The sequence below is a fragment of the Vanessa cardui genome, chromosome 19, assembly GCF_905220365.1.
Source record: "Vanessa cardui chromosome 19, ilVanCard2.1, whole genome shotgun sequence".
Classification (NCBI taxonomy): Eukaryota; Metazoa; Arthropoda; class Insecta; order Lepidoptera; family Nymphalidae; genus Vanessa; species Vanessa cardui.
Window position 1 is genome coordinate 2,688,554 of NC_061141.1, and position 27,959 is coordinate 2,716,512.

General features: G+C 34.1%; 2 protein-coding genes and 1 long non-coding RNA gene across 3 annotated transcripts; 2 read left to right on the forward strand and 1 right to left on the reverse strand.

Annotated features, from left to right (window-relative positions):
• Positions 1 to 27,847, forward strand: LOC124538106. Its single transcript, XM_047115108.1, has 2 exons — positions 1 to 409; positions 26,964 to 27,847. The coding sequence occupies exons 1-2, from the start codon at positions 304 to 306 to the stop codon at positions 27,845 to 27,847; spliced, it is 990 nt and encodes a 329-aa protein (XP_046971064.1). The 5' UTR covers positions 1 to 303.
• Positions 2,240 to 9,087, reverse strand: LOC124537901. The gene is made up of 3 exons (XM_047114862.1): positions 8,788 to 9,087; positions 8,082 to 8,456; positions 2,240 to 2,449 (listed from the first exon to the last, which is right to left on the reverse strand). The coding sequence occupies exons 1-3, from the start codon at positions 8,855 to 8,857 to the stop codon at positions 2,358 to 2,360; spliced, it is 537 nt and encodes a 178-aa protein (XP_046970818.1). The 5' UTR covers positions 8,858 to 9,087; the 3' UTR covers positions 2,240 to 2,357.
• On the forward strand, positions 18,387 to 18,811 carry LOC124537902. The gene is made up of 3 exons (XR_006966941.1): positions 18,387 to 18,474; positions 18,565 to 18,666; positions 18,756 to 18,811. It is a non-coding gene; the product is annotated as an uncharacterized LOC124537902 (long non-coding RNA).
• Positions 27,848 to 27,959: the final 112 nt, after the last annotated feature.

Genomic DNA, 27,959 nt, shown 5'->3' on the forward strand with positions numbered 1-27,959 from the left:
ATCCAACCCCAGGAATCCTATTATGGTTGGATGGATGTATGGATGTTTGCTACTCTTTCACGCAAAAACTACTGAAGGGATTTGGATGAAACTTGGTATACATATAGTATATATCCTGGAAGAACACATAGGATAGTTTTAATCCCGAAAAAGCAACGGGAACGGGAATTATCGCGGGTGAAACCGCGGGCGTCAGCTAGTTATAAAATATTTTGGAAACCATGTCAAAGGCAATAATACTAGCCAGCCACTCTCAAACTTTAGTCAAATATTACAACTGTTTTTCACTGTAAATGTTAAAAAATGGGATTATTGTACCTACATACTTATATTAATATATTTAATTTCAGGTCCTCACGAGATTCATATGGAGACGATGCTGTGAGCTATGTACAAGTGAAACGAGAGGGTAAACTGTGTACAGTGAAGTGCAAAATATGCCCGGAGCATAAAATTCATGCAAAATTATATAACTGAACACTTATTTTAGATGAAGAAGAAGAAAATGTTCTCTCTGTGAGGTGCGAAGACTGTGTAGCTTCCCAGGGGGGATGTAAACATGCAATTGCATTTCTTATGTGGATTCATCGCAGAAGTGAAGAACCTTCCTGCACTTGTATCGAGTGTTACTGGAAGAAGTCAAAACTTTCCAGGGTTGGTAGTAGCCTTAAATACATTACGGCCAAAGAACTTTCAAAGAGTAATCCTATATTTCCATGGAATTCATCTGCTCTCAAGAAGTTTTTACAAGAAGCTAAGAAGAGAAAAATTGCAGATTGTGAGCTTTTGAAATATCAACCCACACATTGTGTGAGTGATGTAGAAGCTATTTCAATGCACCAACTTGCATATAGTCATAAAGAGAAAGATGTGGAAGATTTTTTGATAGATTTTTGATAGATTTTTTGAAAATACAGATAGCAGATAGTCTGTAATACAGAAAATAGAGGAATTAACTAGGGAGCAATCAAAAAGTGCTCTTTGGTTCGAATTAAGATATGGTCGAATAACTTCTTCTAAAGCATTTGAAGTAAGCAGATGCAAAACAAGTGATGGAACACTTATAGCTGTCATACTTGGTGGCAAAATACCCGACACGCAATCTATGAAGCGTGGCCGCAGTTTAGAAGATGATGTGAGGAAAACTGTGATAGAGAAATTAAGAAAACCAATTTATAAATGTGGTCTCTTATTGAGCTCTAAATACCCAATGATTGCAGGTTCCCCAGATGGAATTTTTGAAGATGGCATTATAGAAATCAAATGTCCTCTTAATGAAAAGACTTACAAGAACTATGTCAAGAATGGACAAGCCACAGAAAAATACAACGCACAAATGCAAATTCAAATGTACCTATCACAAAAGAAATATTGTTATTATTAAAAAAGTGAATATAATAAAGGTATCATTCAACCTTACTTATGTTGAAGATTTAATTAATAAGTTAATAAACTTTTGGAAAATAAACATATACCCTTTATTATATCAAAGTGTAGAGTAAGTAAATGTGCTTATATGAAAAGGAGTGTTTATTTAAATAAAAACCTTTTTATTGAATTATAAACTAGTTTTATTTTATCAAAGAATCTTGCAAATTAACAAGCGCACATGCTATGATAATTAGGTCATCTAGTATTTTAATAAATTTAAAATTAACACATGCATGTGGCTTGAGCATATAAAATTCACGTAAGCGCCTAATTACTCTTTCTACGTGAATTCTAAGGCTTGCAATCTGTTTTGTAACTCTTGCTTGGTTCTTTGTCATTTTTACCCGTTTCTACACTAGGAGGTCTAACCAGAGTTACATTAAGCTTTCTGTAGAAATTTCTCTACATGTTTAAATCCCCTATCTGCCATTACTATCATGCCACTTTTTAATGTTTTTATAAAATCACACGATTCAACTATACATGTGTCAGTTGTTCTCCCTCCAAATCCAGGAGAAATATAATTTATGAGTCCATTTGGTGTGCATGATATCAAATACTTAATGGTATTTGCCTTTTTATACTCTGACCATGTCATGGCCTGGTTTATGGCCTTCGACGGTTTTTGCACCTCTATCTCAAGGCAATCTATGATACAACTGACATTATTGTATCTGTGTCTAAAAGCCATTGGTAAAGTCCTTTTTATCATATCTTTATCAAGTTCCACAATAAAAGGACGCTTCAAACTAGCAATTAGAGGTATGTTTTTTAAAAATATCTTACTTAAATTTGCTGAAGTTGTTCCATATTCGTCTGCCAGCTGATTAAATGTAACATCTAATCTTATCTTGTTTAAACATAATAATAAATGATGTTTTGGAATTTTTAGCTCATCTTTTAAAATATCAATTAAGTAATAACAGTTACTGGGAATACCATGATACAAGCGTGGCTTTTTTTTCAATTTTTTTAATTGTGTACTCCAACATCATATCAGCTTGACTTTTTCTTTCTTCTTAGTCCAGTCAAAATAGACATTCCAGTTTGCATTAATTCCCAACAAGCTGGATTTTTGTGCAGGTCTTGAATACGTCATTACAAATGATATGTCAAAAGTCCCCATCGATCCCGCTTGTGCGTTGTTTTTTATTCGAGGTCAAAGGTCACAAATTTGCGTTTTTTGCGTATATCTCTGAAACAACGACGCTATCGAAAAATGGTTCAGACAAAGTTTGTAGAACGTAAAATTGTCTACAAAAAATATTTTAACACTTTTTCTTGTACGATGCACTGTTCTCGAATTATGGCTATTTTAAACATAGAAAATACGAATATACACTCATACGTGGCCAGTATGCATCATCGGGTTAACCATTTGAACAGAAAATATTAGAATATAGTTTTATTTGCCCCATGCACACAAGTACGTGAAAAATATACAATTCTGAGTGAGTCATCGTCCGTCTCTAATTATATTGGGCGGTTGGCCTTGAGAAACATCTGCCTGCGACACTCCATTGTTCGGGTCGAAACCTGTCTATACCTGCTTTCCGAAGGACATAGCTCTAGTAAATGCAGTCAGTTTTGAACGGTTTTTCGTAGTGAATAGACGTGTTTGTGCATTATATTCTCTTTTTAAACAGTGCCATTACAAAATTTTGTAAAAATGTCAGAAGTTTGCTTTATTTGCAATGAATCTTTGACTGAAGGCGAAATTGTGGTTGTTGATCGTGGGCTAAAGACTTTAATGGATTCAAGTACTGAAAGGGGTGATGGGTTCAATGAATATTTGAAGGACAAAACATCTGTAACGATACATAAGCAGTGTCGTAAAACATACACCCGGAAGAGCAGCATCGCTGCAGCTAAAAGACAGCGTGAGGCGGAGATAGCTACCACATCTGGGATTAGTCCTACTCGTACTAGAGTACGAGGTAATGAATCGTCTTTTTGTTTCAAGAAATACTGTTTGTTCTGTGGCAATGAAGCAGATAAAACGGCTGAAATGAAAAAAGCGCAGCATCTTCGACGAAGAGTGTCTCAAGTTTCAACCCTTGACTTCAAGAAAACCATCTTGAAGGAAGCTCAGACTCGTTCTGATAAGCTAGCAAAAAGTGTCATTGCCCGCATTCAGTATGAATATGACTTAGTTGCTGCTGAGGCTATGTACCACAGTGATTGTTACACTTCGTTTCTAAAACCCATTAGTGGAGGTAAAATCGGTCGTCCTGAAAGTGATTCTATTACTTCAGCGATGGAAGAAATATTTGCATTTATTGAAAATCATGATGATTGTCAATTTTCAATACAAGAATTGAAAGATATTTGCAAAGAACCATCGATCGATAATAGAACAATTAAGTCAAAACTCAAGTTAAAGTATGGTAATAGAATCATTATAACTGAGAAATTGGGAAGTTCAACATTCATTTGCTTCATCGACAATCAGCATGACGTCCTCAGCAAAGCTTGGTATGAGAATAAAAAGCAAAATGAAAAGGAAGAGAGGTTGAGAATACTTGAAGCAGCTGCAGCAATCGTTCGAGAAGATATTCAGTCGATAGTGTTTGACACTGATAATTATCCTCCACCTACTCAGATGTTCGAAGATATCAATAGTGATATTCCAGAATCTTTGACTTACTTGTTAGAGCAAATAATTTTGAAAAATAAACGATGCAAATTGGAACACTTGAAATTAATATGTACAAATGTCAGCCACTGTATTATGGCTGCTGTTCGGCCTAGGTCTTTCAAATCACGGTTACAATTGGGTCTCTCAGTATTTTTTCATCGACGGTTTGGATCAAAACGTCTTATTCAAATTTTTTCATCTTTTGGTTTGTGTGCATCGTATAATGAAACTATGATGTGTGAGGCAGCAGCAGTTCTTCATCGTCCACCTCATATTCTACCACCAGAAACTGGAACAATTATTCAATATGCTGCAGACAATGCTGACATTAATGTACATACCCTAGACGGTCATAATACGCTCCACATAATGGGTATCATTCAAATTATAACTCCAAAAGCATCAGTTATAGCCGAAAAACCCATATCACGAGTAAACAGAGTCCTTTCAGCGAAAGATTTTGCAGCAAAAGCTCATATACCGATAAAAGTCTATCAAAATGATGGCGCAGTTGGGTATAGTAAAATAGTTGCACAAAATATTGATTATGAAAGTAGCTCAGCAGTATCTTTACTGAAAAATGATATTTTATGGTTATATGGGAAATGGAAAGATTTACTATTACCTGGTTGGAACGGTTACATTGAACGTTTAACGAGTAATATCATGGATTTTTCAAAGTCTCAAATTCTCTTTTTACCATTCATTCAGCAACCAGCAAGTAACTACAATACTATCTACACAACTTTAGTCTGCGCTTTGGAAAATGCAAAACGTTATAATCACGATGTATGCATTATTACTTTTGATCAGCCTTTGTATGCAAAAGCTCGAGAAATCGTATCAGCAGCACCTGAAGGATCTGAGGTATCGAAGATCGTAGTAAGACTTGGAGGTTTCCATTTACTCATGTCTTTTTTTGGAGCAATTGGCCAAATTATGCAGGGAAGTGGCATAAAAGAGGTGCTCTGTTTGATTTATGCCACTAATTCATTAGACAAAATGTTGAATGGCCATGCTTATGCAAGAGCAGTTAGAGCACACACATTACTCCATCTCACTTTAGCAACAATAATATCAGAAGAACTTGTCATCGATGACGAGATGCATGCTAATCTACAAGATACTGTAGACCTTATAATGAATAACACAATTTCGTACGTTAATATTGAGAATGGCGATGAGATGGCTGAGGCATTACTTGAGCAGTTCAATCAAAAATTAAAGGAATATGAACAACGTGGACCAACTGCAAAATTGTGGACGCAATATTTTCACATGGTATCAATTGCTAAGGAGTTTATAAGAGCTGAACGTATGGGAGATTGGAAAGTTCATTTGAATAGCATTCGAGAAATGCTTCCTTACTTCCACGCATCAGGACATTTTCCTTATGCCAAATCTGCACATTTATATCTACAAGATATGTTACAATTGGAAAACTTGATTGATGATCCTGAGGTTTTCGAGAGATTTACACGGGGATTTTTCACAATTAGACGTTCTGATAAATTGAGTTGTGGAACTTCAACGGATATGGTCATTGAGCAATCGATGATGAAGTCAATGAAAACAGATAGAGGTGTTGCTCGAGGAAGAAGTACGCAAGAGAGCGTCATAAGTAAATGGATTTATGGCATGCATGCAATGAATACTGTGTGTGAAAGATTGGAGGATTTAGCGGATGTAAGAATGGACACGACAGATCAGCATGTCGATGCAAGGGATTCCCGCGTAAAGAGAGATACTGGAGACATCAAGAAACTTCGTGAATGGTTTTCGTCACATGATCCTTTTCCTGAATTGAACAAAATCATGTCCATTGCCAATGGAGTCGTCGGGGATGATAAAATCAATTGCCATAATGCTCGTGAAGTGGGTATTGCATCTATGAGTAAAATGATGGGCCAAACATTTAATAATATTAAATTGAAACGTGCTGATAAAGTACTACTTCTATTATCTATGAACAGTACCATGAAGATTCATGATGAGAAGGTACCAATAGATCCTGTATTATTATTTCAACGCATGAGTATTACGAAGACATTTCAAGATGAGCTTGAAAAATTCTTCGAGTACGAATAAGCCCCTTACCCTTTATCGCTCTTTGATGCAATTGGAATGCGTAAGACACAGAAGTCAGCCATTTATGATTGCTTTGAATGTGTGAACATTGATATCGAAAGTGCAAATGCTACCTACATCATCGATGGAGGATACCTGTTGCATCGTGTTGTGTGGGATCGAGAGAACACATTTGAGGATATTTTGGCCAAATATCTTCAGTATGTTCGTAGACACTTTGGTCACAACGTTACTATAATATTTGACGGTTACACTGATTATACAAAAAATATCAAAGCTGCAGAACAACGTCGTCGAGCTAAACAAACATCTTCATCGTCTGATATCGTTTTTGATCGATCAATGACTGTTCCGACAAACCAACAGCAGTTTCTTGCTAATACTCACAATAAATCTCGTTTGATTTCGATGTTATGTGAAGAATTTGCAGCTGCCAATGTTGTTGTGAAACAAGCTCAAAATGACGCTGATGTCCTCATTATTGAAACCGCAATTGAACAATTCCATAGCACCAATCCAACTATCGTTGTTGGAGAAGATGTAGATTTGTTAATAATATTAACTGCACGAACACCTAGTGATAAGATCATTTACTTTTTAAAACCTGGGAGAGCTCAAGTTCAAACGAAAATATATTCTTCACAAAGTTTAACTGCATATCCAAAATGTCAGCCTCATATATTATTCCTTCATGCGATAACTGGCTGCGATACGACATCAGCAATTTTCAAAAGAGGCAAAAATACAGTATTCAAATTGTTTGAAAAACGTGAAGACTTGATTGATAACGCAAAAGTATTTACAAATATTAACTCGTCAGCAGATGTTATCCTCACCAATGGAATTCGTGTTCTCCTTGCTATGTATGGAGCTCCAAAAAAAATGGAATCGATAGACAAGTATAGATATTTGAGTTTTGTGAAAAATACAAAAAACAATAAGAGAGTGCAGTTATCTTGTCTCCCTCCAACATCTGCTTCTGCTAATCAACACTTGTTTCGTGTGTTCTACCAAGTGCAAGTGTGGCTAGGCAATGATCTAAATCCTGAAGATTGGGGCTGGAAATTGATGAATAATAGTTTGGAGCCAATCCAGACTTTACTGCCACCTGCTCCAGAAAAATTACTCCATACAATTTTTTGTAATTGCAAAAAAGGCTGCACAAACAATTGCGGGTGCAGAAAAGTTGGATTGTATTGTTCATCGGTATGTACCAATTGTCAAGGCCAATCTTGCACCAACATTGAATCAAATACAACAGATGAAGATTGTTTCGAAATTAATGAGGATATAACTGATATATCTCTCTTCTTGGAGCAGTCTACACAAATCGAGCAAGAAGAGGAAGAAGACAGTGATGAAGAAGAAATGAGTGACTATGAAGAATTTGATGTTGAATGATGATGTAATTTTCTTGATGTTAAAATTTTCATTAAATTTAAATAAAAAAAAAATTTCATCAATAAAATAGTGTTCCATTACATTCCCTCGATCAAAATATATTGTGGAGTATTCCTACTGGGGAAACCACGTTAAAAAAAAAGCGCCGTGTACACTACCTCAGAGGTGGTTCGGAAATGTGTGCATATAGTCGAAAATACGACTTTCCTGCGCTCTAAAGTCACGATATCTCGAAAGCGATGCTTTGTAGGAGAAAAATGTTGAGATATTTTTTGTAGACAATTTTACGAACTACAAACTTTGTCTGAACCATTTTTCGATAGCTCTCGTTGTTTCAGAGATATACGCAAAAAACGCAAATTTGTGACCTTTGACCTCGAATAAAAAACAACGCACAAGCGGGATCGATGGGGACTTTTGACATATCATTTGTAATGACGTATTCAAGGCCTGCACAAAAATCCAGCTTGTTGGGAATTAATGCAAACTGGAATCATAATTTAGTCTATTTTGACTGGACTATCTGCAATCAATTCACTATCTGAAGATGACTTCACTTGCAAAGAATGTACGGATGATGAACAACTAGAGGATGGCTCGCATGGTGTATATAAGGAAACATCACTATCTGAGTGCACTTCCTCAATCAACATTTTTTTTTTAATTTTGTTCAGGTTTGAGCCAGAAGGATATAATTTTTTAATGGTCTCATCTTTAAATGGGGATGTAAAACTCGATGTTACTGATGGCTTCAAGGGTGACAATGCCTGGCTTACTGTTTTAATTCGGGTCTGACTTGCTTTGCTCCTGAACTTGTGTGTTATATGTACTTGAACTGATTTGTCCACTTTCTGTTCACATAAAGGTTCAGGCTCATTCTGTCTGATTGTATGAAAATCTGAAAAATAAAAAAAAGTAATTAGTTTCATAATCATTACTGAGAAATTATTGTAATGACAAATGAATGCAATATGTAATCAATCATACTTAAATCCTCACAGAGGGTGAATCAGACTATCAATATGAACAGCTCTTCCTATAGGACCAAAGCTGAAATTTGGCATTCCCATAAACCTTGACGATGGGCCTAGCTCTTGTATTAAAATGTAAAACAAATAATTGAGTTCTCAGCATTGGTCCCATAGGAAAAGTTGTTTATATTGATGGTCTGAGTCACTCTCTGAGTGTTTCTTAGCATAGTTGATTACACATTGCATATTTAAACATACCTGAGCTTGTATGTGGAATATCTTTGAGACTTTGGGAACAAGTTTGTTCTGGATTTTCCAGACGCTCCATATTTTTTTTGTCTTCTCTTCAAGACACTCTGCTATTATCTCAATTCTCTTTTTTTTAAACATAAATGGTCGTTCTGTGCTGCTACATGTCCGTTTCCTTCTGTCTTCCTGACATTCAAATTTACTTGGGGTACATCCTGGTTTCAATAGCACTTTTGATACTTTTCCCATGATATGATACTCAGTATAATTGAGCATATCATTAGGTAACTACAAAAAAACAAGAAATGGTGCTTAAAAAAAAAGTAAAGTAACAGCCTGTAAATTTCCCACTGCTGAGATAAGGCCTCCTCTTCCATTAAGGAGAGGGTTTTGGAACATATTCCACCACGCTGTTCCAATGCGGGTTGGTGGAATGCACATGTGGCAGAATTTCGATGAAATTAGACACATGCAGGTTTCCTCACGATGTTTTCCTTCACCGCCGAGCCCGAGATGAATTATAAACATAATTAAGCACATATATATGGTGGTGCTTGCCTGGGTTTGAACCCGCAATCATCGGTTAAGATGCACGCGTTCTAACCACGGGGCCGTCTCAGCTCAAAAATGGTGCTTATTGTGTACAATTAATAATGTGGGATAACAGAACTCCATGAAAAACCTTTACTAAGATCTAACCTCAAACCATATTTACAAAAATTATATAATATATAAATAATATAATAATTGTATAATTATATAAATAAACAATTTAATATGAGATGAAATAGCCAGGAGGCGATCGTATCATTCCCAAGGTGTGCTATCGATCATAAACTCATTAATTGTATAATAACCTTTTGCACACAAGCGTTCCTTAATATTTTTTTTAAATTTGGCAACAGAGGCATTTTGAACGCTTTCTGGGATCCTGTTGTAAAACCGTATACATTGCCCCACAAAGGAGTTACTGACTCTACGCAGTCGAGTAACAGGACTAACAAGTTTGTGTTTGTTCCTTGTACCAATGTTATGAGTATCACATTTTCTCATGAAATCATTAATATTTTTTCGTACATACATAACATTAGAGAATATATATTGAGAAGCAACAGTCAATATCTTGATTTCTTTAAATTTATTCCTTAACGATTCTTTAGCTCCTAGGTTATAGATTGCGCGAATAGCCCTCTTCTGTAGCACAAATATGATATGGATAGCGGCTGCATTGCCCCACAGCACTATACCGTATGACATTATACTATGAAAGTAGCTGAAATATACTAAGCGAGCCGTATCAACATCGGTACATAATCTAATTTTTTTGACCGCGAATGCCGCAGAACTCAGTCTACTCGCCAATCCGTCAATATGGGGGCCCCATTGCAACTTGGCATCAACAGTAAGGCCAAGAAACTCAGCAGAATCAATTGGATCCATCGATTCCCCATTGATGAGTACATCGGCTTTTACATTTTGTACATTTGGTATACTAAATTTCACAATTTTAGTTTTATTATTATTTAGTTTAAGATTATTTACGCTAAACCAATGTACTATATCAGCTATAGCATTGTTTACGTCGTCGTACTGTACCTGTTTTCTATTAATTTTAAAACTAAGGAGGTGTCATCAGCAAACAATACTATATCATGTTTGTTCCCAACAAGAAAGGGCAAGTCATTTATATATGTGAGAAACAGAAAAGGTCCAAGAATTGATCCCTGAGGGAACAATTTAAGTCTCCCGAGAAACGTGGATCGAAGCACTGTTTCAAAGACAAATTTGACGATTTTACTTTTGCCGCTATAAGGCGCAAAGTCCATCAATTTTTTTATGAAAATGAGCCACCCACCATCACAAAGGTAACTTAAACTTTATTTCTTTTATTGCATTATATTATTTGTCTACCAGAATATTCTTAAACGAAATTATTATTTTGCGCACATTTGCGTAATCAAAAACTTTGTTTTATGACTTTACAGATTCTTAAGGTTGTCAATGAAGTCCCAGACATACCTAATTTTTCTTGGAGTACATTAAGAAAGGTTATGAAACATTTAAATTTCAAATATGTCACAAAGTCAACAGTCGACATAGCATTTTAATTGACAGACATGATATTATTTTATGGCGTCAGCGATACCTTTGAAAAATTAAAGAGTATCGAAGGGAAGGAAGGTATATTTATTCCGAAGATGAAACCTGGATTAACGAAGGTATTTATTACTTATTTAAAATTTATTATTTATTTAAAATTTTCATCATATTTTAATTTCAATAATACTTTTTTTTTACTATTTAATGTCATGCACCGAAGAAAGCATGGATTGACCAGACCGTGTTATCGTCCCGCTAGGCCTTCCTAGACGGCTTGACCACTGGCTTAAAACAGCTTACAGGAAAGGGAAAAAGATTAATTATCGGCCATATAGGCGGGGAGGAAGGATTTGTTGAAGACAGCTTATTAATTTTTGAAGCCGAAAATAATAAAGAAGATTATCATCAAGAGATGAATACCGATTGTTTTGAGAAAAGGTTTAGTGAGGTCTTGCCAAAGTTAAAACCTCAACCCGTGTTTGTGATGGATAATGCCCCCCACCACTCCAGAAAACTAGAATCGCTGCCTACAATGTCTTGGACTAAAGCTAGAATACAAGAATGACTAACAATCAAAAGTGTTTCATTTGAAGCAACAATGGTTAAAGCAAATCTTATAGACATTGTACGGCAGCACAAACGAGAACATTGCAATGCAGCATGGGATAATTGTTTTACGTCTGCCTCCATACTACTGTGAGCTCAATCCCATTGAATTTATGGGCGCAGGCTAAAGGATATGTTGCAAAAAATAATAAAACTTGCAAAATGGCAGAAGTAAAAAAACTTTTAGAAGAAAGACTTCAACATATCACGGCTGAAAAATGTTGTAGCTGCATTGCTCATATAATTAAAGAAGAGGATAAAATGTATGGTCTCGACAACATGATCGACAATGTTTCAGACAGATTTATAATTAATGTCACCGAGAGTGATAGTGATGATTTCTCATCTGATAATGAATAAATACAAATTATGTATTCAGCATTGTTTATTATTTTCATTTACATTATGTATTGAAAACAATATCGGCAGATTTGAACACTAACTACTTAACAATTCAAGCAATTTCATTCATTTAAGAGTTTTTGAATCATTCACTTTGTTACATTAAAAATTATTTTCATAATTTTTAACTTTTTTTTATAATTATATAAAACGTCAAAAAAGTGTCAATTCGCTAAATTCCATGCCATTGACCCATTTTCCACTTAATTTATGTCGGTGTTGCTAGTACAACGCTTCGACTTGGCATTTTCTAAAATTTTAATTAATAAAATAAATTACATTTATTTTAAAGGTGCATTAAAACAATTATTAAAATAAGATTTTAATCATCTAATTCGTTTGCTGAATTTTATTAGAGGTAATTTCACATCGTTTCAGATTAATTTAATAGCTGTCTTACAGTTTAAAGGTTAGTTCTTCGATGTAGGTGTCGGAGTCTAGTTATGATAAACTTACTTTGCCTCAATTTTGACTTTTCTTAATTTTAATAATTATTCCAAAATTATTTCCCTGATTTAATTATGGATATAATTCCTTTTTCATTAAGGGTATTTTGGTAGTGATACTGGTCACATTCGCTAACCTTTCAAAGGTTCGTGACCTTTCGATTTCGTGCTTTTTGAATTTTGGAACTATCGGCTTCACACCGAATCCAAACTTCTAATTCGATATACTGAATATATCGAATTTATATTAACAATGAAGTTTTGAAGTTTGACAGAACTTTATATCATGTTTACCGACTCGTAAAAAATTTGACCCTTTGAAATGGTTCTCCGGAGTTGAGATCGTCAATTTGTGTAAGCAGGACTTTGAACCTCCAGAAGGAGGTTTTTTTTTTAATCGGATTTACCCACCACGTGGACTTCTTGAATGGAAATATTAAGAGTGAACAGCTCCAGGTTCCTGGTTAAGTGTGCCCAGATAGCGGCTGGTGTAACTCCAAGGACGGCAGGCCTGTTCCCTAAGCCGTTGTCGGTATCCACGTGTAGCTGGAAACTTTGGTGATGTACCCCCTTTCAATTATATTGTAAATTTCGTCTACACCGGTCTGGCGAACGGTGTATTCGTTCAAACCACATCAATTATTTTATTCGTCAGTGGCGCCTAATTTTCAACCTTAAATTTTAGATTAGTAACATTGAATTTTTAAACTTGCCTTTTATCCCAAGTGACCCACGCTGAGTCTAGCTGGCATAATTTATATAATAGTCATTATAATAAGTAACTAGTAAATTAAGTAATTGGTTGTTTATAATACTATGTTACTGTGCATTAAAAATTTTATAACCTAATATTGTTTCTTTATACCCACCCCGAAAGGTAAAGGTAACTTTGTCACAACACTATTTTTTTTTTCACTAAAAAGTGACAACACAGTAAATGTCAGTTGACTTCGTTTAATTAAAAATACGACTATATATAGAGATTTGCCCTGCCTTTGGGACCTGCGACTGCGACTGCGACATGCGAGTCGTACAAATACTTGACTCAGAAAAAAATGCGTGGGATATTTTAGCCAAAAAATTAAAATATATTGAGCCAACGGCCAACGTCGCGTCTGCAAAAAAGAAGATAGACAATCTAAGAATTTCTTATGTACGGAAATCAAAGAAGGTAAGTAACTTACTATTAGGTAATACTTTATAATGTAGGTACCCACATAATCTGTAGATACCCAGTAACAAATCACTTCCTGAAAGCAGTTCATCCCTAGAGAGCAACTTGGATGTCAGGGCTGCACCTGTTGAGCCATACACTGAAATCTTAACCTTATTACGTACGTAATAAAGTTTAAATTTAGTTGAAGAACGGAATCGAGAACCGTATGGATCCTTAGCCAACACAAAAACAAAAATCATCCGGAATATTGGTAGTTTGTTACAAACAGAGAACAGCCATATTTGTTTTCGACATTTCGAATTTGACAACGTGTTTGTGAAGTTCGGTGTATCTTGAAAATTTTATTTTCATTGATAATAACTGTGTTATTTGATTACTAATTGTATTGTAAAGGAGAATATACGACATTACAATTATAGGAAGTGTGCGATTTGTGGTGTGCGAAAGTTTTTCCTTTAGACCCAGATCAGTAAGTTAAATACCATATTTATTTTAAGTCTTCATTATTAAATTTATCAAAACGTCTAACATTTTAATGTTTATAATTTTACAAGTTTACAACAGAAAAACTTAAGTATCTGGTCGCATATTTGAATCGAACCGACTTCTGAAAAATAAACTTAGAAACATGCTACCCTTAATTTAACGAAAACATAAGCTTATGGATTCTAAATAATGACAATAAATACAATTTTAATTTAACTTGGATATATTTTTCAGATGACATACTGCCACAGGGAGACAATGAAATTAAAGTCCAGAGCTATACACGCTTAAGAAAGAATGATTGCAATATGGTATGTATTTGATACTATACAATGGATTTCTTTCCATTTTTTTTCATTTCCCATTAGCGTTTACTGCTGGACACCTTATACATACTGACTTGGTATTGTATAGTGGTTGCGTTTGTCTGGTTTGTTATTTCTAGCCAAAACATTTTTCCTATAACTTTCTGTGTTTATCTATGTTTACTGCCACTATGACTGAATTTTACTTTCATTTTAACTTAATTTGTTTTTATGATTGTTTTAGGTGTAGAGATTTTGACTAAACGAGAAAAACTGTTCCTGAAACGTCTGCAAGATACCAAAATTACCTTAAAGAGGATTGAAAAATCATCCTTAAATTTGGACAAATTAGATTCTGATGTTTTGAAATCCATTATAGATAATGCAGTAAATAATCAGGAAAGAAGTTCTGATGGGAAGCGCTGGGATCTAAAACACAAAATCTGTGCTCTAGCTATCTTTAAGAGATCTCCTAAAGCTTACCGCTTCAAGCAGAGTGTGCTACCACTGCCTAGCACAAGAACACTACAAAGAATTTTGAAGGAAATTCCCATGGAAACTGATATTCATACCCAAGTTATGCAGATATTAGAAAGGAAAGGTCAAGAGCTGGAAGATGATGAAAAGCATTGTGTTCTTTTGTTTGATGAAATGGCATTAAAAAAAAAGATTGATTTACAACGACTCTATGGATAAGGTTGAAGGGTATGTAGACTTGGGAGATGGAGAGAATATGGGTAGAAGAAATAAAATTTTTGGACATGCTTTAGTGTTTATGATTCAAGACATAAGAAAAAAATTTAAACAGCCTATGGCACATTATTTTGTTGAAGGAACAATAGAAAGTGAAAAATTAGCAGTGCTGATAAAAAACATAGTGGATTGCCATACACAAATCTAAATTTAACGTAGTCGCAACAGTTTGTGACCAAGGGCCAACCATCATGGGTGCACTTAACTTATTGAAAAAAATTGATGCCAGAAGCAAATTATTTTATTGTCAATGAAAAAAGGTGTTCATTATGTTTGACATTCCACATCTTTTCAAGTCAATTAGAAATAACTTCTTCCAAACTGGCGCGATGGAGTTTAAAGGAAAAATTGCTAAATGGTGTCATTTGAAAGAAGCAGAAGAAAGAAATAGAAACTTTCTACATTTCCAAAATATTAATTTATCAGTTGTGAATCCTACTTACAAAACTAAAATGCGTGTTAAATTTGCAGCTCAAGCACTAAGCAACACGATGGCAGCAGTTTTGAAGATGATGGCGTGGGGCGAAACCGACACCGCGAAGCGTGAAGAACTTAATGACACCGCATTTGTGATTGAACAAATGGACAAACTTTTTGACTACACTAATGGACCAGCATCACCAAAGTACGTCAAAAAAGGCATTCGGGAAAATGTATCAGAAAATTCAAAGCACGAGGAATCTTGGAATTATTATTTAAAATATATAGACACAATAAAATTTTTAAATTCTGACTCGCAGATTCGATTGCGAAATGACCGCTGCATAAAAGGTTTTCAAACAACTTTAAAATCATTAAAAGATATTTGGCATCTTCTTAATAAAGAGGCTAATTGTAAATATTTGAATTTACGCCAACTTAACAAAGATGCCTTAGAAAATTTGTTTGGTAACATAAGACAACACAGTGCAACAAACAGAAATCCTACATGCTCTCATTTCAATGCTGCTTTAAAATCCAGCGTTATTTCAGGTTTGTCAGGTCCACATAGCCGTGGTTCTAATTGTGAAGTTGATTATAACAACTTATTTGTATCTTACCAAGAACTAAATCAGAAATCCAAACCCGACTTAGAGCCAACTTCTGTACCAGAAAATGTAGATTCCGGGAATGATGTTAATGTTTGTTACCCTGTGTTGTCTTTACCTGAAGATTCTGAAATAGAATATTTTGAAAGTTCGCTCTGTAGCTTTGAAGAACAACCAGTCGTATATGTTAGTGGGTACTTAGTTGCAAGAGTCCTCACTAAATTTAATTGTGAATGTTGCAATTTTTATTTGAAAGAGGTAAATCCAGATTTTGACAATCCTCTTTATAAATATATCTCATTGAAGGAACGGTGGCAGGGTAAAATGTAACTAACCTATCCAAAGAAAGAATTATGTAATCTAGTAAAGGAAGCAAAAAATATATATGAAGAATTTGTTGCCCCTGACCTATTCAGACTAAACATTTGTCAGTATTCTATATTACAACTAAGTACACGCTGCAATATGACATGGTTTAAATGCGAAGCTCATTATAAATATGTAATGGAACATATATTTAGTTTAAGCCAACTCTTCATTAGAAGATCATATAAAATTATTAATTCTGATTTTGTAATATCAGAATGTGATGTAGCGGATAAAGTTAAAAAGGCACAACAGCTTAATAAAGACAAATAAATGTTCCTGGCTTTTTCTCATTAAGTACAGTATTGCTTAACCAGGTATAGTCTGTTTTTTCTTTGTTTGGTGCGATCTAAATCTTTTTATTCAATGTAAAAACTAATATTTAATTTACTTCATTTTGTTTGTATCGTAATTATGATACCAAGTAAAAGTAGTCTTTAACTCACTTGACGATTTTAAAAGTGCTTGTAACAACATATGTAAATAAAGTACATTTTGAGTTAAAAGTTTGTGCTTTTATTTATTTAAATCCAAAACTATAAAATGAAAAATACAGACATGATCTATTTTATCGACAGTTACAGCACATCCCTATTTTATCGATATCGATACATTTATTGTCGACACCACCACCTCCCTACAGTTGACAAAAAAGTGGTTAGGTTGGCAGTACTTTACTTCCGTATTTTACTTCCAATAGGTTGGTAAAGCTTTCCATAAGGTTCATATATGTGTACTTTATATAGGGAAAGGGGGCCCAAAGAGGGCACAATGCTCAAAGCGGGCATTCTATACAGTATTGCCATTTCAAATAATGGCGCGCTATCGGCGCGTGAGCGCGTTCCCCGCGGCCCTCCCACCTCGACTCAGTCGCTCAGTCCGCCTGCGATCACTCGTGTAGAATCTGCTACAGCGAAATGATTTTCACAAGTTTTTTTTAAATATTGCAAGGTATGTTAAATGTGTTCTCTTTGTTTTGATTTTTACAATCCTGTAATTGCAATATTTTGGTTATTAACGGCCTTACTTATAAAAATCAACTAATCAACATCTTAGAGACTAATTAACTAATCACTTATTAACTTCTTAATTAGTAATTAACTACTTCTTACTTAAAAACGTAGTTTAAGGTTTACTTAGTTAATGAACGGTTAATTAACGGGATTTTTATTTTACTCTACCAACACTGACCAATTAGTCATGTTGCACTGCCAAAATGCCGTCACCCAAGGCAAAAATTAAAAATACGAAATGTCAAACTGAAATCATTTCACTATTTTTGCTGTCAAACCGGCGTGCGTGGTAATTTAATCGAGTGTAACTTGTTTTGAATTGTTTCAATCGTTCGACAACAGTATTTCTCTTCCTCACTCGACTATTGTTTATTATAATGGAACATCAAATAGAAACGAAGCCCACTAAGAAAAGGGCCCGCTCTTCGAACTGGAACGAAGAAGAAAAGGTATTTTCATATTTTTACTTTTATATGTATTTTCACGTGCTACATTGGTGTTGTTATTCATCTTTCTATTCAGACCGTTTACGTTTGATGTTTTAATCTTGTTACTTTCTTGCAGAGACTATTAAGACAACTTATAATTGAAAAAATTGATATTATAGAGAAGAAAGACTGCTCTACAAATACGCATGCACAGAAGAAAGCGGCTTGGCAAGAGATACTGTCTAGGTAACAATAAATTTATAACATCGTGCACTTATAATTAGGAAATAATATTAACTAGGCATGTATAAAATTAATGAAATTAACCTATTTTTACAGTTTTAACAGTCTGAACAATAAACAACGAGACCTGACTCAGTTGATAACCCAGTGGCGACATACAAAAGGTCAAGTAAAAAGTAGGGAGTCGGAATATCGACGCGCTAGGCTGATGACAGGAGGAGGGCCTCCACCACCAAGCCCCCCACCTGAAAACATTGAAATCATTCAGTCTATACTAAATGAGTTTGTGGTGGACAGCAATGCATTTGACAGCGACAGTGCATTTATGAAAACAATAAAACAGGTATGTATTGTTTATACTTAATTGGTTACTCATCTATATTAAATAATTGATAATTAATATTAAATATTTTAAAACATATTTTTATTGCAGTCGCACACAGCTGAAATTAAAAACGTACATCGGCCAGAATTAGAAGTGCCACCAATACTATCCTCAGTTAATGTTATTTTAGATTCTGAGAAATCAATTGAGGTATTGTATACAATTATTGATTTTCACTTGATGAACTTTTTTTTATAAAATTATTTGTTCATGCTCATATGCTTTTTTTTCATTTGCAGTTAGTAAATCCTGAAGCAGAAATACAAATCACACCACTCGCTTCAACATCAGAAACTGTTCTGAGAAATAAAAACAATATAAAATATATAAATAAATATAAAAACATATATAACAATATAAAATAAATAAATAAAAACATATAACAAAAAAAAGGAAACTTTATAAACCCTCAAAAAAACAAACTAAAATGGTAAGCCAATTTAGTCACAGTACTTTATTTAGTAGTTAGTTACATCAGAAAGTTTGATAAATTTGTTCAAGAATGAGCAATGAAGTTAATATTTGCTACTTTATTTGACTTGGTATATATATTTATGCCCAATGTTTGTTTTGTTACAGGATGATTATGAACACCAATTATTTTTATTAACAAAAAAGCAAAGGAAAACAAAGAGCTACGAGAGGAAGAAATACATAAAAAAAGGAAGAAAATTTTGGAGTTGGAATGGCAATTTTGGGAAAAAAAGTTAAAGATGCTGGATTGAAACTGTTTTTTTTTATTAAATATGTTTTATTTTATTAAAAGTAAGTTTGCAAGACATAGCTGAAAGATTAGCAACAGCGATAACATTCGCAGAACATAAGATATACCACTATAGTATACTTAAATCTCAAATTTTAAAAGAAACAATTAGTAATATTCCGAAAGAAGTAATAATTTCTGATAACATTAATGATATAGAGCCCTTTTTTATGTAGAAAGTAAGATTATTAATCTAATTTTGTATTTCATAATTAGTATACCTTTAGTTAAGTTAATATAATACAAGAAAAATTGTTCCTATAATCCAAAACAATCCTTCCTGTACCTATCCTATTATGCGAAAAGTTACTCTAGCATGCAAATTCATAATTAAATTTGTAAAGGCAGCATTATACTTTCTGTGAAACAGAAGTTTTTTATAAAAAGCAAAGTAGGGTGAGTGGGGGGAAGATGAAAAACGGGGTAACACAAAAAGGCATCAATAAAGAAAAATTTTGTGTAATTTACCCAATGCAGGCATCATTCATAAGACCGCCATTTTATTACGTCCCACACCTCAGTCGACACTTGTCGTATCGAGGGATCGGTTGTGTGTTATAAGGGAATATTTGCGCTGCGGAACTTACGCGAGCAAATCGGGTGTTTTAATCTTACCCCGTGTCGCGTAACTTCAAATACGAGGTAGGTACGAGTTTTTTGTTTGTATACATACTTATTATTTTTAATTGTTAGTTATGTTTTTAAGTTCAAATATCGCTACTTTTTGTATTTTAGGACTTATTGTAACATTCCGTCCTTACCCGCCAATATTTGACGGGGTAAGATAAACATATAAAAGTTTCCATCTTGCCCCGTTTACAAAAGTCATACTAATGGTCACATGCTCTCAAAGTGTACTTGAATATATATTTTTTTTGTTACAGCCCATATATAAATTGTCAGCAGTACCGACTAAATAAAAATTAAATTCAGTTTGTCAATTTAGAAACATTACCATGCCACGTAACTACGTCCGAAAATCTCTACGTGCAAGCTCCTACACTCATGAAGACGTGGCAGAAGCCGTTGAGAAAGTGAAAAGGAAGGAACTGACATTATACGGCGCGGCTAATTTTTTTAAAATACCCATTGCTACTCTTCATAATCGTTTGAATAAAAAAACCGGTGTTAAAAGTGATACACTTGGTCGCCCTCCCGTATTTGATCATGAAACGGAAACAAGATTAGCAAATGGTCTTAAAGTTTTAGAAAAATGGGGTTTCGGTCTATCTAGAAAAGAAGTAATTTTATTAGTGGAACGCTATGTTCCATTGAATAAAATACGTACCCCATTTAAAGATAACACTCCAGGACCGGATTGGTTCACAAACTTCCGTAAACGACACAACCTTTCACTTAAAAAAGCTCAGTCTCTGGAACATTTAAGAAAAAATAACACTAATCCTTTTATTATTTATTTATTTATTTATTTATTTGGATAACCAACAAAAGTAACATTATTACATGCATTATATTATAAAGCTAATGACAATGACTTAAATGTTCTTTTAATTATAGGTTATCACATCATGCAAATATATATATTGTAGTGTATCAAAATTTAAATTAAGAAACAATAATGATTAAAAAACACAAGAAATCTTTTACATTATAACAAATAAATTAAGAATAATTATAAATGAATACTTCACAATTTTGGAATCAACGTTAAAGGAATTAAATTTGGAACAACGGCCACATTTAATATGGAACGATGAAACATCAGTGTGTTTAAACCCTTCAAAAACAAAAGTAGTCGGAAAGAAGGGGGCCCCATCTTCTCGAATTACACATGGTACTGGCAGAGAAAATATCACTGTTTTAACGGCTGTTAGCGCCAATGCCAAGAAAAAGTCCTTTAATCATATTTAAGGGGAAATTTGTATGGGATTCATGGGTAGCTGATACCGACGGCAAATATGATTTTGAGCTGTCTTATGTCAAAGAGGATGGATGGATACACAAATATTTTATAACTTTATAGAAAAAGTGTTTATCCCTGCCCTTGGAAAGGAAAGACCAATCCTTCTAGTTTACGACGGACATGGCAGTCACGTTGATCTCAATGTAGTCGAATTAGCTATTCAAAACAACATAACAATTTTAAAATTACCGCCTCACACATCCCATATCCTACAACCGTTGGACGTGGCTGTATTCAAGTCTTTTAAAAGTAGATGGGACGCAAAATTAATTGAATGGCAACGACACAATACAGGTGTTAAAAATTTGGAACGATACCAAAGACAAAATAATATTAAACGGCTTTAAAAAAGTGGGAATATATCCTTTTAACTCTAAGGTGGTTCCGACTGATAAATACGACCCGAGAGCATACAAACGTTGGGAAGAAGCGCAAAAAAACAACCCTCACTCTTCACATCCACAGTCTGAAAATCCGTCAGTAAATGATACACAATACCCCCTACCACCACATGTAAATTCACAGTTATCACACCAAGATCCGCGATTTCATATTTTGTCAACGTTAAGCCCAGTTAGTTTAAAAGAAATTTGCATTAATGCTATCAATCTTCGGATGAGAAATGACATGTTTTTAAATTATGAAAATACTTCTTTAGACTTAGAAAATGTTCATCTGTTGGCGGATGTGTCAAAGAATCACGAATACGCACGAAAATTCATAGCGTACCAGAAAGAAGAACTACCTGAATGTTTGACATCAGATAATGTTAAAATTCAAAATGTATCAACATCGGCAGCACAAAAATCAAAAATTAATATAATTTCTAATGAATTAGTCAGCTTCGAAGAACTTCTTCTTGAAACAGTCAAGCAAACCCCTCGACGAAGATCAAAAGAAGGCGTATAGCGTTAGGAGCAGAAGTAATTACAGAGACTATGAAAAAAAAACTATAATGAAAAATCAACACAAAATATACTTGAGACCAAAATAGAAATACCAAAGAAAACTCCAAAAAAGAGTGAAGTTGTAAAAGAAAAACTAGGAAATATTAAAAAAAGTAGTAAAATAAAAAAAGAACGTAATACTAAAAAATATCAAATGAAGAAAGAAGACCAACGGGAAAAGAAAATATCTAAAAATATAAAGAGAAAAATGAAAGTATTGTATAGCGAGACGGAAAGCTCTGAAAATGAGATAGAAGCTAAAACTCTTGAATCTGATGATTCTGACTATAATAATATGGAAGAATTTATTGACAAATGCTTAAAAGAACAAGACGAAGATCAGAAAAATGTAAATCCTTGGCCAAATACACCATTGAGGCTAGGTGAAATTACAATTTTTGACGTTAAATCTAGTGAGTTAAAGAAAGATGATTGGGTTGTAGTACAATTTACTACAAGAAAAAACGTCAAACATTTCGTCGGAACGATTTTGTCATATGAAAACCATATGCCTGTAATAAAATTTGTACGAAAAGTCAAAGAGACGAGGTCGAATACGATTATATCTTTCACCTATCCAGATGTGGAAGATATAAGCGTCCTAAAACATACGGAAGATATTGTTTGTATTCTTCCACAACCGGAAATTTCTCGTCGCGGTCAAATAAGGTTTGAAGTCGATTTAAAAAAATTCAATATTCAATAAGTCGTTAATTGTTGTTTTTGTTTTTTCTTTTGTTGATTTTTTAAAAAAGATTTATGATTAGTTTAAACAATTGTGTTTAGTATCTTATATTTTATATTAACTTTTTCCACTTCGTGTCAGTTTTTAAGCACATAGCTGGAGTAGATTTTTTAAATTATTATTTTTTTTATCTTTATGCCTGTGTACTCCGAACCCGGTGGGCAGAGGTGCAATAGCATCCATCACTGGCCGAACAAATTTTTAGGTCCCAATGTAATTGGTGGTCGCCTTATTGACATCGCTCGGGATTTCCAAACTCGGGGTTGTGCTAATAGGATTTCTTTACACGTACTACATCATAGTGCAGAAGAATGAAACATTCTGGAAAATCCGTAATCATTGATTTTTTAAGTTAAGTATTAGGTAAAATAAAGACTTGTTATCGGTATTTTAGTCAACATCAATTTGCAATTTGACTTTGACTTACAGATTACAAAATATAAGTTCCTAAATATGCCAAATTTAAGTTAATTATTTATTGTTTTTATATAGTACTAGCTTTGCCAACGACTTGGCTCGTGCAGAATAATATTTTTTTAAAATAAATAATATTTAAATGAATCTTATATTATAAAAATATGTTATTTTGGTACATGTATGTATGTATGCTATACGCATACGCTATATACGCATTAGGTAAAAAACGATTTTTTAATATTACAAATACACACTAATTTTTTTATAATACGCTTTTATAAGCTTTGGCTCTGTGTAACGGAATCTTTAATCGCGACTTTCAGCTATTAACAGAAGTCAAATTAATTCGAAACTTAAAACGTGTTAAGTGACAATGCAATTAGTGTGTTTTTTTATTTTTTTTTTAAATTATTATTTTTTATTTGAATACATTGAAGATAAATGATATTTCTTTTAAAGTTTTCCTGTTTTTTGTTAAGGCAATTTTTTAAGATTTTATTGAATGGTTAGCTCTTTAATTTTGAAATATTTATCCATTTACGTTTTGTGCTACATATTTTGCTGAAGAAAATGATACAAGGTACATCTACATGATTGTGTTTCAAATTATTTTGGCAATAAACAATAAAAGATTTTATATATTTTTCATTTTCTGAATAATCTTATCTATTTATATGTTTTATAATAAAACTACCGAGGTAAGCCTTAATTGTAAAGAACATCAAGAAATGGTATGGACAAAAGGATCTAATATATTAATCGGTGAAAATTCTCAATTAAATATTTCTGGCATCTTATGCCATAATTATTCATACTGAAAAATCCAAAGATAAAATTATTATTGCAAATATAGAATTACAAAAATTGGAAGTGGCTACTGAAATAGAATTATCCTACGACACTTCAAAAATAAAATCAAAACTCAAGCAATTAAAACAGATTAAATCTTTTGATGAGAATGTTCAACATAATATTATTCAATACAGTTGGATAAGTATTGTGACGATAATATTAATAGTTATAGTTTTTCTGCAAATTCTCAGATCCAAGGTTCGTGTGAAAACATGAACTTCAAATTTAAAGGGGGATAGTCACGCCACCGAGATGCAAGAACTTAATTTTAAAAGGAATGTAAATAATGATACATCGAACGAGGGTCATATTCAGAATGTAATTAAGAAACAATAGAACATTTGCATATTTTCGCTGAGTCCCACCACCATCTACAGCTGCCTATAGAAAGCCACACATTTGGAAGTAAAGTCAAGTGAGTAAGTTTTCTTGCCGAAAAGGCAAATGCCGAACCAAATCCTACAGTAGGGCATTGGGAACATGGTTCTCAAACTCAAGGTTACCACTACCTTTGATATTCCAATTAACATATTTATTTAGTGAGAATTACACTTATGAATTGGCACAAAAGAGACAAAACATTGGAGAGAAACTGTAGTGTCTCAAGCTACGATTGCTGACTGGTACAGCTACTGCCGATAAGCAATCGTAGTATATTATTTGGAAAATGAAGAAAGTCTTCAGAAAATTGGAGGCCCAGGCAAAATTGTCCAGGTGGACGAGTCCAAATATGGAAGTAGAAAATATAATAGAGGACGGAATGTAGAAGGACATTGGGTTCTAGGCCTCATTGAAGACGGAAGCGATGATCTTCGCTTAGAAGTTTGCCCCGGAAATGAGCGAAATGCCGATGTTTTAGTGGGGCTAATTAAGAAACGTGTTCAGGAAAGCACCACAATACATACTGATTTTTGGAAAGGCTATGATTGCCTTCCTGAACATGGCTACATACATAAAAAAGTAAACCATAGTGACCCCGTCAATAAATTTGTAGCACCAGACGGGGTCCATACACAGAGAATAGATGGTCACTGGAGAGTAATGAAAAGATTATATGCCAATGAAAATTATAAAGGAAATTTTACGGAATGGCTAATAGAGGTGATGTGGAGGCGAAAAATTAATATAAATCATTTAGATCCTTTCGAAGAAGTAATAAAATGTATAAAATATATATATAAATAAAAATTTATACTTATAACACTCTTTTATTTTAATGGTATGTAGATCATCCAAATTAGTGACAGAACCGAATTAGTCAACCCCGACCCTGCATGATACTAGTATGCCCTACCCCTAGAGTGTATATAAAAGTCCGGAGGCGCGGAGGGAGAGCAGCCCCCGCCCGCCATAACAGACTGTAGGCACCATGCGAGCCGAAGCGGCTGAGGCTGGTCGCCGCAGGCGGCCAAAAACCGAAGCTGCGTAGGCGAGTTTCAATCGCAACAGCAGTGGTCAGCAATCGAGCAAAGCCTCGACATCGTAGTCGAAAACGATTGCGAACAAGTCGATATTGGCCTCGGCGAAGCATCTTCGGACGAACGAAGATTCCGCCTAAGAAGAGGAAGTGATGCCGCCGAAGAAGAAAAAGACTCAGAGGGAAGCAGCGGTGATGAGTTCGGACAGCGAGGAAGACAACTCAGAGAACTTAATCGATATGCTAGACGCAGCTATAGGCATGTATCCACTAAGAACAAATGGAATGGATTAAATGGTCAAAAATTTTATTTCTGTGTTTAGTTTCAGAAATATAAATTAATTCAATGAAATATTATAAGATTGTTTATAATTTTACGAAACAAAATATGTAAATTTAGGCATTAAGTCACGTGACATTGAACACCAATCAGGAAGCGTTACGTCATCCCGTGCCAAACACCATTGTTGTTATGAGCGTCAGAGTTATTGTTTCACGGTTTAATCTTTTGTTGTCAGTTTTATTTAATTAGCCAAACCATTATTTAGAAAAAGAACATGGAATCTCGATTCACGAAAGGAAACAGCAATAACTTGCCCAGGATTGACGTTGTTATGCTTGGCAAGTTTTTCGCATCAAACAGCGACTTCTGCTCATCGGAATTTCGCAATGTTAAAACTTCGATGTAAGTATACAATAGTGAAATATAATCATTATAAGATAAATCCTCAATCTTTCAATAATGTTATCTATAAAGCGTTATTTATTGATTGGTATAATAATTACAGTATTGACATATTTTAAGGTTAGAAATACAAAGCAAAATATACAAAAATGATACTTTTACATGTTAACTACTACTTTAGTCTTTACTTTTACTTCCAGCTTGTAAAACATAGTTGGTAAAACATAGTTCCAGCTTGTTAAACTAGTTGTAAAACATAATAGAATAATAAATCAGCTGCTTCTCATAACGTATAGATCGTAAGATCCAACCCCAGGAATCCTATTATGGTTGGATGGATGTATGGATGTTTGCTACTCTTTCACGCAAAAACTACTGAAGGGATTTGGATGAAACTTGGTATACATATAGTATATATCCTGGAAGAACACATAGGATAGTTTTAATCCCGAAAAACCAACGGGAACGGGAATTATCGCGGGTGAAACCGCGGGCGTCAGCTAGTTATAAAATATTTTGGAAACCATGTCAAAGGCAATAATACTAGCCAGCCACTCTCAAACTTTAGTCAAATATTACAACTGTTTTTCACTGTAAATGTTAAAAAATGGGATTATTGTACCTACATACTTATATTAATATATTTCATTTCAGGTCCTCACGAGATTCATATATATATCATAAGTGAAACGAGAGGGTAAACTGTGTACAGTGAAGTGCAAAATATGCCCGGAGCATAAAATTCATGCAAAATTATATAACTGTACACTTATTTTAGATGAAGAAGAAGAAAATGTTCTCTCTGTGAGGTGCGAAGACTGTGTAGCTTCCCAGGGGGGATGTAAACACGCAATTGCATTTCTTATGTGGATTCATCGCAGAAGTGAAGAACCTTCCTGCACTTCTATCGAGTGTTACTGGAAGAAGTCAAAACTTTCCAGGGTTGGTAGTAGCCTTAAATACATTACGGCCAAAGAACTTTCAAAGGGTAATCCTGTATTTCCAGGGAATTCATCTGCTCTCAAGAAGTTTTTACAAGAAGCTAAGAAGAGAAAATTTGCATATTGTGAGCTTTTGAAATATCAACCCACACATTGTGTGAGTGATGTAGAAGCTATTTCAATGCACCAACTTGCATATAGTCATAAAGAGAAAGATGTGGAAGATTTTTTGGGAAAAATACAGATAGCAGAGTCTGTAATACAGAAAATAGAGGAATTCACTAGGGAGCAATCAAAAAGTGCTCTTTGGTTCGAATTAAGATATGGTCGAATAACTGCTTCTAAAGCATTTGAAGTAAGCAGATGCAAAACAAGTGATGGAACACTTATAGCTGTCATACTTGGTGGCAAAATACCCGACACGCAATCTATGAAGCGTGGCCGCAGTTTAGAAGATGATGTGAGGAAAACTGTGATAGAGAAATTAAGAAAACCAATTTATAAATGTGGTCTCTTATTGAGCTCTAAATACCCAATGATTGCAGGTTCCCCAGATGGAATTTTTGAAGATGGCATTATAGAAATCAAATGTCCTCTTAATGAAAAGCCTTACAAGAACTATGTCAAGAATGGAACATGAACAAGCCACAGAAAAATACAACGCACAAATGCAAATTCAAATGTACCTATTACAAAAGAAATATTGTTATTATTGTATAGCTGACCCTGACTATCCAAATAATAAAAAAGTG